The 14,907-nt window shown below is 38.6% G+C and overlaps 1 protein-coding gene across 10 annotated transcripts in view; it reads right to left on the bottom strand.

The window, feature by feature from the left end:
- Nucleotides 1-14,907, bottom strand: part of WDFY3 (WD repeat and FYVE domain containing 3) — a 187,035-nt gene that overhangs the window by 82,279 nt on the left and 89,849 nt on the right. For 8 of the 10 annotated variants that reach the window (XM_030023894.2, XM_030023903.2, XM_030023921.2 and 5 more), the window contains 4 exons: nucleotides 13,492-13,590; nucleotides 9,644-9,837; nucleotides 7,030-7,487; nucleotides 4,889-4,972 (listed from right to left, as the gene is read on the bottom strand). In XM_030023894.2, coding sequence (XP_029879754.1) covers nucleotides 4,889-4,972; nucleotides 7,030-7,487; nucleotides 9,644-9,837; nucleotides 13,492-13,590 — 835 coding nt within the window. Of the gene's footprint in view, nucleotides 1-4,888; nucleotides 4,973-7,029; nucleotides 7,488-9,643; nucleotides 9,838-13,491; nucleotides 13,591-14,907 lie in introns of those variants that run through there. The other 2 variants (XM_030023913.1, XM_041126925.1) reach the window with 2 other exon arrangements.

Raw genomic sequence — 14,907 nt, 5'->3', positions numbered from 1 at the left:
TGATGCCATTCTTTCAGTGCAAGATTCAACACACAAACAGCAGGGAAGTGGTGTCCAGGGAAGTGGTGGTGTCACTATCCCTGGAGGTGTTCAAAAAACACGCAGACGAGGCACTTCAGGACATGGTTTAGTGGGCATGGTGGTATTGGGTTGACAGTTGATGATCTTAAAGGTCTTTTCCAACCTAAACGATTCTATGATTCTATGAGCAGCTTACTGAACATAGACTTTCAAGATGGTACTTTAGAAGCAAAAGATAGCTCGAAAGGCTCATGCTCACCACAAACAAACAAAACAAAAAAAACACAACCAAAAAAACCCACCCCCCCCCCCAACGAAAACCACCCATATTCTCACAGTATTTATCATACATGCTTATTTGTAAGGAGAAAGAAAAACTCTATGCAGTATTTTTCTTGAAGACCAAATATTGCCTGCCGTTTTACCAGAAGTGAGTCCAGCTAAAAACAGGTCTCTTCCTATTAAATCAGTTGAAAGAGGCATTTCCTCTCTCATTCTCAGTGACAGAGATTTACCTAACCCCTAAACCTAACAGAAATAACACTCAGACTCGCTGTGCCTCACTCACGGGGCACTTCCAACAATGAAATCTTTTCTCTTGGGAGAAACAGGACATAGATGGGAGATGAGGAAGGCTGCAAGTACAATTCTGTCCTAAACACTCTGAAGGTTCCATCTCAAATGCACACACAACCCCCAGCAAGAAATGTCATTTGTGTGGGAAGGCTGAGGCAATGGATTATTTAGCCTAAGACAGGATACTAGGAAGTACAGAACAATCTTCTTGCGCTGGTTGGAAAATGGGCTGGATAAATAATGTTCCAACAAAAGTGTTCCTATTGAAAAGGCTCATGGCAGATCAACAACAACTTGGCATCTGAACAATCCAAGAGCACTTTTTAAAAGAGAGTTTTTGAAGAAAGGTGAAATTACTGATGCTTTACTCATTCAGCTAATACAGCAAACATGAAATAGTGTGGCGATTCTATTGTAATCAACCACTAAAAAAAATCTGCCCATGTTTTGCAAACTCTAGCCATCAATTTCCTAAACTTCTCTAGCAGACTCACCATTTGAAACATCTGGCAGGTAGAGAAATCTTCGTTGTCTCTTTAAACTTAAATGGAATTAAGAACAGCAGAACAACTGGTAATACTATCATAGAGAGATGTTATCTCAACCCTTTTCCCTGTCTTAATGCAGAGATTGAAACATGGGCAATTGTTTCTCATGCATCCTAACAGCATTGTTCTTCACCTGAAGAAGAAAACTGCTACCTCTTTCCAATGTCGCCTTGAGTGTCTCAATGCAAGTTCTACAGGGTACTGTTTAAAAACTAAATATCTATTTGTATTTAAGAATGCTCTTCAGTCTAGTGAAATTCCACTCCCCAAGACATTCTTGAAGATCAAGCTTCTGTCCACTTTTAAGCACAAATTTTACTTCTAAGCATCCTGATCTGCACTATCTCATTCACCTCATTAGGTAAACTGTGACATTATAACATGTTAGTACAGAGAGAGCCTAACAAAAACCTGAGCCATTGCTCAGTATGATTCACGAGCAAGCATGTGATCCTGGCCTCAAAAGGCCTGGACTTCAACATTGCATACAAACTGAAAAGGGGATACAGTCAAGACTAGGCAATTTGCTTTTCTGTCAGCAATCTAAGTAAAAGTTACGCCCCTAAAGCATATGTTATTGAAAGTTTTTTACATAATTTTAAAAATACCTTCCATGTTTAGTTTTTCCATAAGGAGTACTTGTATCAAAACAATGAAAAAAAAAGAACAGTTCAAGAAGAGTTCTCTAGGAAAGGAAAAAACCCAGATCCTACAAAATCCTGCCAAAGTATACAGTGAATGTTACAGGTCTATAGGTCAGTGCAGAACCTGCAATAAATTAATTTAGCCATACTTATACATTCTTTATATGATCCCTTTAAGGTAGAAGAAAGGAGGAAGTGGACAATGGAAAAAGGCAGTGTACTGAAGACAACACATAGATCTGTCTAATTTAACAAAAAATAAAACTGAAGAAAAATTCAAATTGAAATTTTATAATTAAGTACAACTCTTGATGAGAATTATAACAACCATTTTCATCTGGAAAGAAATAGGTAAGATGTATTGTAGATAAAACCCCCGCATATCATTCCCCAAGAGTGACCACCATCCAAATTTTGTAAAATAAATGGCTAACAGTATTTTAAAGCTACATTCTATTCTGTACGTCACTCTGTCAGGCCCAAAGCATCCTCTCAAAAAAACCAAAAAACCAACAAAAAAAAAAAAAAAAAGAACACCCTGTCAAGGTAAGTTTTTTCTGCCAAAATTTACAGCAATCAAACAGCTGGCAAAGCTGTAATTCTTGATTCAAATTATACAGGAGGGGTGGAAGAACAATGTATTCCAGGTAACAGGGAGGACACCTATGTACCGCCAGTCCAATGCATGTGCTGGAGGACTCCTACTTACTCTCATTTACATAAAGGATAACACTTCGAGGGCACCACTCCTCAGGGAAATACAGCTTTGAGAAGTGGCAGGCATGTCTGAGAGAGAATATTAGCATATCTATGTATTCAGAACTGTTCTAGACTGTGTGCATCAAAACCAGAACTGTACGATTTTTGTTTATAAGAATTATTTGTGTGCACAGTGTCTGCTTGCTCTTCTAGCCAAACAACACAGGGCTCCCTCAGGCATCTGTCTTGCGAGTCAAAAGGCAGAAAACCAGGCCACAGCAACAAGAGAGATCCCCAGGAAGCAACGTAAAGGAGACAGAAAACAATAAGAGAAGAGCAAACACGTCTCTCAGAAGAGTCAACTTTGACAGAATCTGACCGTATCTGACATTTAAAAAGAGAAAAAAAGAAAATCAAATAATATTGGACTACAAAACCCAAGTTGCTTATTTTTGCAAGTAGGAAGATCCCAGCTACTGCCACTGAATTCACTAGGAATGACAAACACAATGCTGAACAACCGTGAGAAAGCAGACAGCTGCTCAAACAGACTTTTTTGAAAAGCCTAGCCCTGTCTATTTTTTTACTGGAAAACCAGCTTTTACAGAAAGGATCTGAAAAGTCACCCAGGCCAGCATGATCATTCTTTCTGTCCACTTTTGCTTTGAGTCTTATACAACTTATCACCCAAAGGCCATTTCTGGTTGTGAAGATCCATGTCAAACACACTCCTTTACCTCAGCAAGTAGCCACGTTACTATACTGGTACTTACCTGAATTGCCCAAAGCATCCCACAGGGATACTGACTTTTTAAACTATCCAGTCTTTATTTCACCTTATACCACACCGTTTTCAAATAACTGCTTGCATTTTCAGTACTACAGAAAACAAACAAAGGAAGCCTAACATATACATTCATAATACATCTATTTATGTTTTAATCACCAGGCTGCATCAGCTACCCATCTGGCACTTTTTTATTCATCACACCCTCGAATCAGCTCCTGTTCGGCAGGCATCGTGTGTGTTCTGTTGCAAGCCTTTGCATACCTGTGCATTTGAGTAATTCAGTGAACTTGAGCAGCCATGCCAGTTACACCTGGGAGAACAGCAAAATGTAGTAAAGGAAAGGGCAATCTATAATGCTAGAGGTTAATACTGGGGCTGAAGCTGTAAAAAGCCTCCATAGGAAATGCTGTTTTCTTTCAAGTTTCTTCAGAGTAAATGAGAGGGAAAGGAGTTCGGCAGCTAAGGTTTTTCTCTGTGAACCGCAACTGCTATGTTTGTTCCTAAATGCCTCAGTGTTCTTAGAAAAGAAATGACAGTCTAAGAGGTTCTGAATTATTGGGAAAGTGGCCTTGTCCAAGCCAGTCCCTGCAGAATATCCAGGTATGACTCAGATAACGTCACTCAGCAAGACAGAAAAAGGCTTCTCTTTACTAGCCTGCTTGAGTACAAACATTTCCTTTCAAAGCAGTTTCCAAAAGCAGCTTTGGTTGCTTCCTTTTGCAAATATTTTACATTCCAAACATGAAACCTGGTGTACTTTAAGCTGTACACCAAGCAAGAATGACCATGTTTTCCACACATGGCACCTGCACCTTAGATAACACACAGTCTTTCAAATGTCTTATTAGCCTTCAAAAGCAAATCTCTGCCTAATCTGCATCTTCAGATAATAAATGGCTGCCCCTTTCCCTGGGGCTCCAGGAAAACTCTCCTTTTCATGACTTGCACAGCTCTGTAAGTGACACTGTTGTTGAATCAGTAAACTTTTTTTTTTTTTAAAGAAAAAATAATCTACCAGACACTAGTAGCTTGGGAGGGGAAGTGGGTGTGAGGATTTCTGAATTGTGCCATTTGTGCTTTCTTTCCAAACCTTTTAATTTAGCATGCCTCTAAAACTTTTGGTAGTCAAGTACTGACAGGTTCATTCTTTATTTTTTATTCTGTGCAATTACTAACAAATGAGCACCTTTACAAGCTATCCACCTTCCTACTGAAAGTACCTTTTCTTGAAAAATCAGTCAAAAAAAAAAAAAGAAATCCTGTTGTATTAATTGATCTACTAGCATAGTCTGAACTTTTTTTAACTGCTCCTGTGAGTGTCATTTATGCCTCCCTTAGATTTCTTATACTAGACCTTATTTGTTTTTGAATTATGAACTTAAGTGCTTCAGGAGTCTGGAGACATCTCTGATCTTATCCATTACCATCACTACCTAGGATTCACTATGAAACATACCTTTACATTTATTTTATCCAGTAAACACACAAGTGAAAATGCACACCTCAGAAAAAAATAGCAACTTGAGTGAAAAAAACAAACCCAAACTAAGAAACACAACAGTGAGAGAGAAATCAGAAGCAAGATCAACTTCTCTTTGAAGGGTCGGTACCTTTTCCTGGACAAAGCTGGCGTACCCCAGGGAGAGGGGAGAGAAGTCTCATTTGTCAGGCAAGGAGGAATCTGTTCTGCACGACTACAGACAAAACAGACAGGGGGAGGACAGAGAGGTTAGAGAAGAAACCAGAGGCCGTAAGCTTGTTAGTTCTACAAAAGCACCAATAAAATCGTTACTAGGATCCATTTTCCAGAAACAACAAGGACTACAAAGGATGCTACTGAACAACACGCATCAGGTACACACATGGACATGCAAAGCATGTACTTGTTTTATGGCATGACTCTGCAGTGCTTATTCATTACTCCACAGAGGTTTACTGATATGACCACACTAGCAAAACAGAACATCTTTCAATGTTAAACAGCAGAAATTGAGAGGAGAAAGTAAAGCCTCAGTAAATTAAGTATAACCAACATGGGTAAGAAATAAAATCAATGTAAACTTTACAAAGAATGATGATAGAAGAAAGAATGCAGTCACTGAAGACGACAGCAAAAAACCAGTAACTTAACAAGGTAGCTTATGCAACAACACCATGGGATTTACTTACCCCGCTGATTCCTCAGACTACTGCTAGCCAGTGTTGTAACTTCAACAGTATGTGCAACACATTCTTAATACACATTTTCCTCCTCCTATCTGAATACTTTAATTTAAAATGAGATCAAGTAAATTGATTTCTGTACTTGTCTTTTGGGTTTTTTTTGGGGGGTGGTATTTTTTTTGTTATTTGTTTTTTGTTAAACAAGAGAAAAGCATTAAGATATGCTGCTTCAGAGGTGTTCATCAACAAAAACATGAAGTTTGCACTTTACTAGTCACCTAGTTTAAGAAAGCCTGAGCAACTGGCAGCTCTATTAATATCTCAACATACACAGCCACAGCTTCAACACTTGGAAAATCAGATGCTGTGTTTGACAAACTAGGTGGCCTGTCTTACTAAAACAGGGTCATATGCATTAAATAGCTGGGGTGCAGAAGCTCCAAGGTCCCAGATATGAAGCTTAGGTCTGTGTTTTACTTTTCTGTACCTTAAATTATGGGCAAGAAGTACTTTTAAGACAAGTCAATCTTCAATACATACTTCAGTATGTTTTGTTGTCATTTTGAATCAATTTTAAGACACACATTACTGTTCATTTCAAATCTCAAGTATAATTTAAATTCTAGTTGTTTAACTCTTGGACTGTCTCCCAGTTAAGTTTAGAAAACAATAATTTACAGACTAGCTAGAACTTTAAAGAACATGCCAATCCATCTAAAACAAGCTGTCTAGTCTGGATGGGTTTAGTAAGGAGAAAAAGAGGCTGAGGGGAAACCTCATCGCTCTCTACAACTATCTGAAAGAAGGTTGTAGTGAGGTGGCTAACAAGTGATAGGATGAGAGAAAGAGGCCTCAAGTTGTGCCAGGGGAGGTTTAGATTGCCTATTAGGAAAAATTTCTTCACCAAAAGGGTCATCAAGCATTGGAACAGGCTGCCCAGGGAAGTGGTTGAGTCAGCATCCCTGGAGGTATTTGAAAGATGTGTAGATGTGGCACTTAAGGACATGGTTTAGTAGTGGACTTGGCAGTGTTAGATTAACAGTTGGACTCGATGATCTTAAGAGCCTTTTCCAACTTAAATGATGCTATGATTCTAAATTCGTCATGATATTACCTAATTACTTACTTTATAGTCCCATATCAAAGAAAACATGAAGTTAAGGTATGACATTCAACAACTAATTTTTCATTTGACTTAATAAAAGCATAAAAATCTAGTAGTTCTGTATGATAAAGCAACCAGACAGTCTGCCTATGAACCAACAGGTTGCTTCAACACATCAAATATAACCATATACTGACATCTCTATCTTAATTGCTGCCATGACAAAAACATTCAACATCAGAGAGAATGCTGCATACCCTGGAGAACACCAGCAAGCTAAGTCAATATTTGGTCAGATGTTGACACCTTATATTCCTCTCACTGGAGTGAAGGAACAAAGAAATAGATTAAAATGGAAATACAAAAGCCTGCAATGAACATATTTGAAGAAAACTATTTTGGGGAACACTGGGGGGGGGGGGGGGGGGGGGTAGGGGGGGAAGAGGGAAAAAAAGCAAAAAAAAAAAAAAGCAAAGTTCATACCTGTCAAAAGAATCTGTTGCTACTTTGTAGAGGTAAATAAAAAGTTTGCTGCAGTGTCTTAGTGTAGGTGACACAGAATCCAGGGATATTAGGTCATCCTCCAAAAGTCTTTGAAATAGTTGTGTATTTGAAGGGAAGACATTCAAGGGACTTATTTTTCTCAAGTCTGAGAAGCAGCCAAGTAATCGAACAGCATCTGCCAGTTTTTCATACTGGATCTCTGTTTTGAAGAAATGAGAGTTGGCTGGCTCGTAGCGCATTGCTGCAGTCAATGTGCAGAACACAGTGTGAAGCAGTTCAAACACTTGATTCTGGTTTACTTTCTCCCAGCCATTCTTAGGCGGCGAGCACAAAGATCTTTCCATAGCAACAAGTAAAGATGTGACATACACAAATCCACCAACTTTTCTAAAAACAGTTCGTGTGCGGTGACTTTCTCTCAGCACTGACAGTAGGGCCTATGGACAAAACAAACAATCAAAACAAAGAAGAAGAAAAGCAGCAGCATTACAAACAGCTTGAAAAAATGTAGGAAAGTTTTTGTTTGATATGCTAGCAAAATTCTCATGTCATTTGTCAGAATTTGGTAACACCTGAAGTCTCCAAAGATCAATTTTGTACTGCAAGAGTCCCCATCCTCAAGAGCTTACAAAATAAAGAGTGGGGGAAAAAGTAAAGCATTGCCCCTAATTTAGCAATAAGAAATTAAGGAGATAAATAAATGTGCCAGCAAAAAAAGACTTGACCAAGCCTAGAATGGAACCCAAAATACCCAGGTAACCCCTTTAGTGATAAGGCAGAGAATATAGCTATTGGAAAGGAATCTACTCTGCCATCATACTTCACAAACAATTTCAAACAAGAGAGGGCAAACAACTGCCTGTAGCACTAAGAAAATCTAAACCTTGGAGCATCCTAACACATCCTAACATTTCTGGTCTCCCAGAAATCTACAATGCATAAGCACCTGGCAGCTACAAAGCCACAACAGCACTCAAAGATAACAACGGCAGCAAAGAATTAGCCAAAAAAACCCCACTTAGTTTTACCCTTCCTCTATAACAAAACCCATAAATCTCTGAATTGAGTGAAACTTGACTTTAAGAGTTGATGTTCAAAAATAAGCCTGAGAGAGTGAGAGAGAAACAAAAATGGATAAAACCTTACTTGCTGAACAAATACAAAGCCACGGTATATACAGTGGAAACTAGACAGATCTAGGTACTAGAGAATAATACTCATTTATCTGTGAAATCAGGGGGTGGGGAAGCCCATCCACCCAACCAAAAACAAACAAAAAACCAGCTGTCATGAGAAGTTTGACCCATATGTGAATATGGAATGTAGAAGAAAGTCTCTCTACACGAAGCATCACAAGCAACAGAAAAATGTTATTGATACAGAAAAATAGGCTAGGAGGGTAGGGGGAATCTTTCGCGACCAAGAGTTTACTTCTTCAGAATCATGCTTTTTTGGTTTTGGGTTTTTGTTTTTTTAAAGCACTCAGAAGATGGGTAGTCAAATAGTTAGACTGTCCTTCTTTTGAAGGCAGTATCTCATTTCCTGCCAAGCCTGGATAAACAGTAAGAGACACATCACTGCACCATTCTGGCCTGTCAGTTTCATAACCTAAACTTCTGAAAACAGCACCAATGGAAGACAAATACAACAGGTCAGATCAAGGACAGAAACCCTGACTTTGGATGTTAAATCTGTTAGGGAACTGCAGTATCCTTTCTTTCCCCTTAAGTATCATGACTGAGACATGCTCAAAAATGACTGGAGACCTTGATAGACAAAACATGTCAAATGAATAATTTTATTACTAGCTTTCCTTTCTGTCTTTTGGAATAATACGAAGCTGCTCATCTGCCAGAGAAATATTACAGCTCCTTTTAACAGAAATGAACCTAGATGTCTCAGTTCTCTCTGGTAGGACTCATTTACTTACTACTTGACTCAGCTTTTCTACCCTAAAATAACAGTATTACATCAATTTACAAAAAAACCATTAGCTATTCTGAGAAGAAATTGTGGGTCTAGATTAGCAGCCAAAAAACCTAATATGATAGAAAACAGATGAGAGTCTTCTCTCTTCCTCTTCCACTCACAGCCTTACTTTCCTACCTTTCCACTATTTTGCTTAAGCAAGTTCTTCGGCTTTATCTTCTACTATGGTCACTACAATTTACATTTATATTAACTAATTCAGCATTTTTAACTAATTGGTAAAATAAAGTAAGTCTGCCACAGGAAAATGCATGCCAGCACTGAAAATAAACTTACGTGTTACATGCTTGCTCTTTTACCCCATGTATTCTCACTATTTTTAACTGAATAACACTCTGCCAGGGAACATTATTGTAACTGTAGAACCTCATTTCCTATCCACAGAGGCCGATTACAAATGATGATACTAAAAACACATACTCATTCACTAGCCTTCATCTCTAATTCTGAAACCTGCCATGGACAGATGGAAGAAAATAAAAAACATGCATCAAATGTACGCATTTCAACTCCAGAGACAATCTATCCAATCCAATCCCCTTCTCAGTGTTTTCTTTTTAAAACAGTGCTTAGGAGCAAGAGTCCTGAGCAGTACTTCATTTACCCTTAAGATGTCCGTTTTCAGCTGCAGTTCCGTAGGTGGAGCCGAGTGCATCAGTCCCAGCAAAGTGCCCATATCATCTTCTCCACTAGGTGATAACACCAACTGCTGGATGATCATCAGGGCATGCTGTCGGCACTGGGGATACTTTACTATGTTGTGCACGCATCTCGCACCACCAAACTCCCTGAAAATACCTACTCAGAAAGGGGGTGGTGGGGATAAGCGCATAAAGGAGTATGAAAAATACAATCAGTAACATATAATGACAACAACAAAACATGAAAGGTGTTTATTTTCATTTCTACAGCTTGACTGGCAGGGTTTTAGCTCTATGGATGTTTAATGACTTATTACTATTTTTCCTCTCCTTTTCCTCTCCTACCACAAACAAAAATAGAACTTGAACAATATTCTTCTGACAATATTTTTCACTAAAGGTGTTGAGTACAAAGATGCAGGTCAGTTCTAAGAATTTCCTCAATAATTCTGTTACTCCAACAGTAGTTATTCTTTTCATGCTAGAGCTCAGAGAGTCACAAGATAAAACAAATAAAAAAATACAGCAAACCCTCCATCTTTAGTGAAGACTATATGCTGTTTTGGTTAAGGATAGCATTTATTTTACATTTAGTTCATTGCCAAAAATATAACTAGGCTGCTTCTGGATGAGACAAGCAAACTGGGAGCACTGGTTGAGGAGCAATTCAGTCTATCCACAAGATTTGTAAGAGCCTGCAAAAGTTTTCTTGTGGCAAGATGTCTCCCTGTAGAGATAAAGCCTAAGTCAAATAATGGTTCTCAAGCTTACTGGATACTCAGAAGAACCCATGTGCAATATTGATTCTGAAAACATTGTAAAACTCAAACTGGAATATATATGGCACATATAATGTTTGTTTAGTACAGTGTCAGCACCTAGAATACTGCCTATGTTAATTATTGAAGATGAAAACAGGGTAGGTAATGGATCTATACTGCATCAAAAGGGATCATTTTTCCTTGTGACCATAAAGTAAAAGAGCAGTTCAAATGACCAAGCTCAGGATTAACAAGCTAGTCAGGACAATGTTTATTCTCTCTAATGTACATATACAAACCTTAGTTCCACTATCCATTTCTGATTTCCTGCCTCCTGCTTTTTTTGACGTTCTTTGGATGAGACAAGGACTAAGGCAAAAGGAGAAGCCTCACACCCTGGGACAGTTAAGTTGGTTGCATCCCTTTACAGGCAAAGCGCATCTCCTCAGCGATCAGGTCTCTTGTTTTCAGAGAGACCAAGGTAACATTTTATATTTTTCCCACTCTCAGTCAAGATTCTCGACCACCCAGTGAACCTGTCTGGGTCTGGACACCCAAATTTCTTGTTTGAAATTCAGTTATCAGTTATGCAATATTCAGGAAACCTTATCAGAGATACTGGTTTAAGATCAGTAAACAAGCTTTGAGCGTGGTATGAAGTACTGCAAGGCTGCATAATGCCTATTTATGCCTCTCTGTGATGACCTAAAATCTCTGCTGGCCTCTGGATACAGTGACACTGGGCTTACATCCCAGTCATGCTGCACAGACAGGAACTACAACTTCTCCAAGAAATGGTTTCTTAACTCCTCCTGTACAGCCCTGTCATACTCCTGAACCTGGAGTGCTACTCACAAAATGAGGCCCTTGAACTACCCAGGAGTCCTCAGAAACAACATCTGTAGTGTCATCACACAGTCCTGATGCATTTTACACTACCCTCTGTTGTTTCTCTGGTGGATACTTGGAGACTAACTCAGTACTGAGAAGTAGCAATGAGGTACTGATAGCTGCTTCAAGCTTCCTAGGTGAGATCAGGAATGCTGTTTAACAGCAGCAAAGGATTTGTCACAAGTCAGTTGGACGCTACCATGGTCCAATCATAACCCATACCTCACAGGCACAATGCTCAGGTACCACAGACCCTGACACCACACAGGTACATATAGTCCAGTTCTGTGAAGCAAGACCTGCCACTTCTAAAATATGAGGCAGTTCCAGTCCTTCAGAGATGTTATTGTCACATACTTACACCACCTCCTCTCATTCATCCTTAGAAATCAAACAATCCTGAATTTTGGGGGGTTTGGGTTTGTTTCTCCCACACCCCACACCTCCCAATTTCTCCCTATATGGAAGCCCCCACATGTACCTTCATGCCACTCCTTTCTGACTCATTTCTAATTCTGCCTTTTCTTACATGGCAAAACCAAACCTGAGCAATAAACGTACAACTGTGTAATCGATTCATGCAATTCATCTGTAATCTATACCAATTCCTCTCTAAAGCCTCCTTATTTCAGCCTTATTCACTTGCTTCTTGGTTCATCATTAAACAGATTCATCTAGTAAATCAAAGATCAAGTTTTTTTCCTTTCCACTGACAGGAAAGGTAGCTTGGTGGACAAAAGAGAAGTGGCAAAGGAGACATCTCAACTTCAGCAAAGCTTCTGGCAGTGTCATCCAGAGCGTTCTCACAAGCAACATGACAAAATGGTCTAAACGCAATCATGACAGACTGAACATATAACTAATTGAAACATCAGCTTGGAGTAACCTCTGCTTTGCTGCAATGCGTTTCTGTTTTGACTAAGGGCATGCAACCGGGATTTACCTTGAGTGCCATGAATAATGCCTTTCCTGATGGAATGAAGAACTTACTTATCAAGTATGTGGACAAAGCCAAGCTGGCAGATGTTGTAAATGCTCAGTGGGCAGAATTCAAAAGCCATCTTTGAAAGTGGTTTGAAACCACAAGCTGAAATGCAACAGAACTTGAAAACAAGTGATACAGTGAAATGGCACAGACAACACTGGAGGTTACTCCAACACTGGGCCTAAATTTAAATAAAAAAGTTTGCCCAGACAAAAGCAGAACAGAAACAAGTTGCAAGCTTTATGTCATTAGCCCAGGAACTAATGTTTAAACAGTGAGCTGGCAACCAAGCTGGACAATTTTCAGGATTTCCTTCTTAAGGATTTGTCACAGATTGTAGTTTCTGCTACTTAAATGAAACCAAAACCAAAACCAGAAGTGAGAAAACACCAGTCAGAATTGAGAAAAAGAAAAAAAAACCACCCCTGCTAAAGTAAGGATGTTTCATGGCCTCCAAGGCCAGAAACTTCCTGGTTCCTTAGGGTGGTGTCTGTTTCCCCCCACCTGCTCATCTTCTTCTTTGTCTAATAGAACAGACAAAAAGGGTTTGAAAACAGTTATCATCCTTTCTCAATCTGTTATTTCAAGGTCTTGGAGACAGCTTTTACTAATATGAGATACACATACTGTCTATTTCAATGTCACTAAGTCTTGGCTAATGAAGCATAATACAAACCTGCCTGATTTAGAAAAGGACACTCATAACAGAGCCCCATTTATACATACTGAATGGAAATATGCCTTTGAAAATGAAAAGCCATCTTTCACTAAAGGTGCAAGCATTATTAATCACATTTAAGTAGACATAACACTGTCAGCAGCAAACTACATGTCTAATTATATGCTTAAATTTTTCAATATACAACCTGTGTTACAAGCCCTACTACAAATTATTATAGTACTGTTGGATAGCGATGGGGTGTGGTGGTTGCCTCCAGGTAAACAATAGCAAAGGAACTCAAGTTAACAAGAAATGCTATCTTGTACTCCTTTATTTTATGCACTCTAGTTTATGCTGCCTATTCTCTTTTCTGGAAAAACCTGGCAAGAGAAGAAGTGTATTTCAGTGTGTTTGATTACTTGCCTGAAGATAGAAACTCAAGACTACTTTGCTTCCAGGCAGATTTTCTGAGTTACTTTTTATAAATATTTTGACAGCTGTCTCTCCACCTACCTGCATTTGTGTTTGATCCTTGTAGCAGTACTGTCAAGGTCTCCATAACCAATAAAGCCAGCTGCTTTTGGTCCTCAAATGAACTGTTTCTTGAATCCCCTAAAAAATAATTTCAGAAGCCAAAGTCATAGTAAAAATCACTCTTTTCTAAGATGCTTCTTGATACTTTCCACCAACACTTTTATTTTCTTTGCTTCCCCAGAGAAAATGCAGCCTAACCATATTCCAAAGCAAATTAAAATTTAGTCTACACATACATTCCTGGGAAAGCTTAACTATGAATTGTTTGAAAAGTTAATTTACAAACACAAGAATTTAAACAAGCTTTTGAGCATTGTGAGCTCAGTGGCTGACACTGCAGCTGTATGTGTAGTTTCATATCCCCAACTGTTGTTTCTTGAAGCCACAAAACCATACCATAGTTGAAGACTTAACAGGATCTGTTCTTGTTCAGTATTCAGTACTTGAAAAGAGAAATTCCGCACAAAAGTACAAAACTACGTTCACATAATTATAGTAAATGTGCTGATGATTCAACAGGTTTAACAGATGAACCAACACTGCAAGTGGCATCTTAAACACAGAGTAACACTCCAGAAAAAAACATTTTTTTTAAATTACTATAATAAGAAGCAAGCCACAACACAAGGGCACGTGCATCCAGGTAGCACCCTAATCAGATGACAGCTTGGTCCATTTATTTACAAGAACGAGAGAACTGATGTGTTTTTCAATGGAGTTGCTGGCAACAAAGCTTTCTAACTCTAATCAACTGCTACCACTCACTAACAAAGCTTCAGACAATAAACCCAGGTGAAATATTTTTTAAATCATAATTGTTGGATAAGTGTCACTGATGCACACTAACTCAACTGCAGTTTGAATAAAGAATGAAAAAAAAAAAAACCCCGTCTGTGTGTGTGTATGTATGCAAGTATGGCACTTGGCAGCACTCGCTTTGCAGGCTAGGCAGCTATGTAGCTTATCTCCTAGGTGTTAAATTCTGGAGATAACTAATTTAAAAAAATAATAATAATTTTTTTTTAAACGCTCTTAGAAAAATGTAGACCCAACTTATAAAAAAGTCTGCAAACCTGAAAACATACTCCTATTAAGAGCTCAGATATGTGCTCTATAGTATTTTTTCAAAGCTGGGGCTAAACACAATGAAATGCACAAGTACCTTTTGTGAGGAAGAGTATAGATACTATGTATTGCTCCTTCACTCACTCTTTTCATGTTAAGTAACATATAGTAAACCAATACATCAAAAAAAACATTTAAAAAGGAAAATATGAACTACTATTTTGCATTCATACAGCACCTTTCATTAAAGCTTGCCTCGGGCTTCTCACAGGATGTTAAGAGAGAAGCAATTCCAATGAGCTTTTAAGATGGCACAGCAGCCCCCAGCAG

The sequence above is a fragment of the Aquila chrysaetos genome, chromosome 1, assembly GCF_900496995.4.
Source record: "Aquila chrysaetos chrysaetos chromosome 1, bAquChr1.4, whole genome shotgun sequence".
In the NCBI taxonomy this organism is placed as follows: domain Eukaryota; kingdom Metazoa; phylum Chordata; class Aves; order Accipitriformes; family Accipitridae; genus Aquila; species Aquila chrysaetos.
Note: the sequence above shows the minus strand (reverse complement) of the source record. Positions and strands in the feature narration are given on the sequence as shown.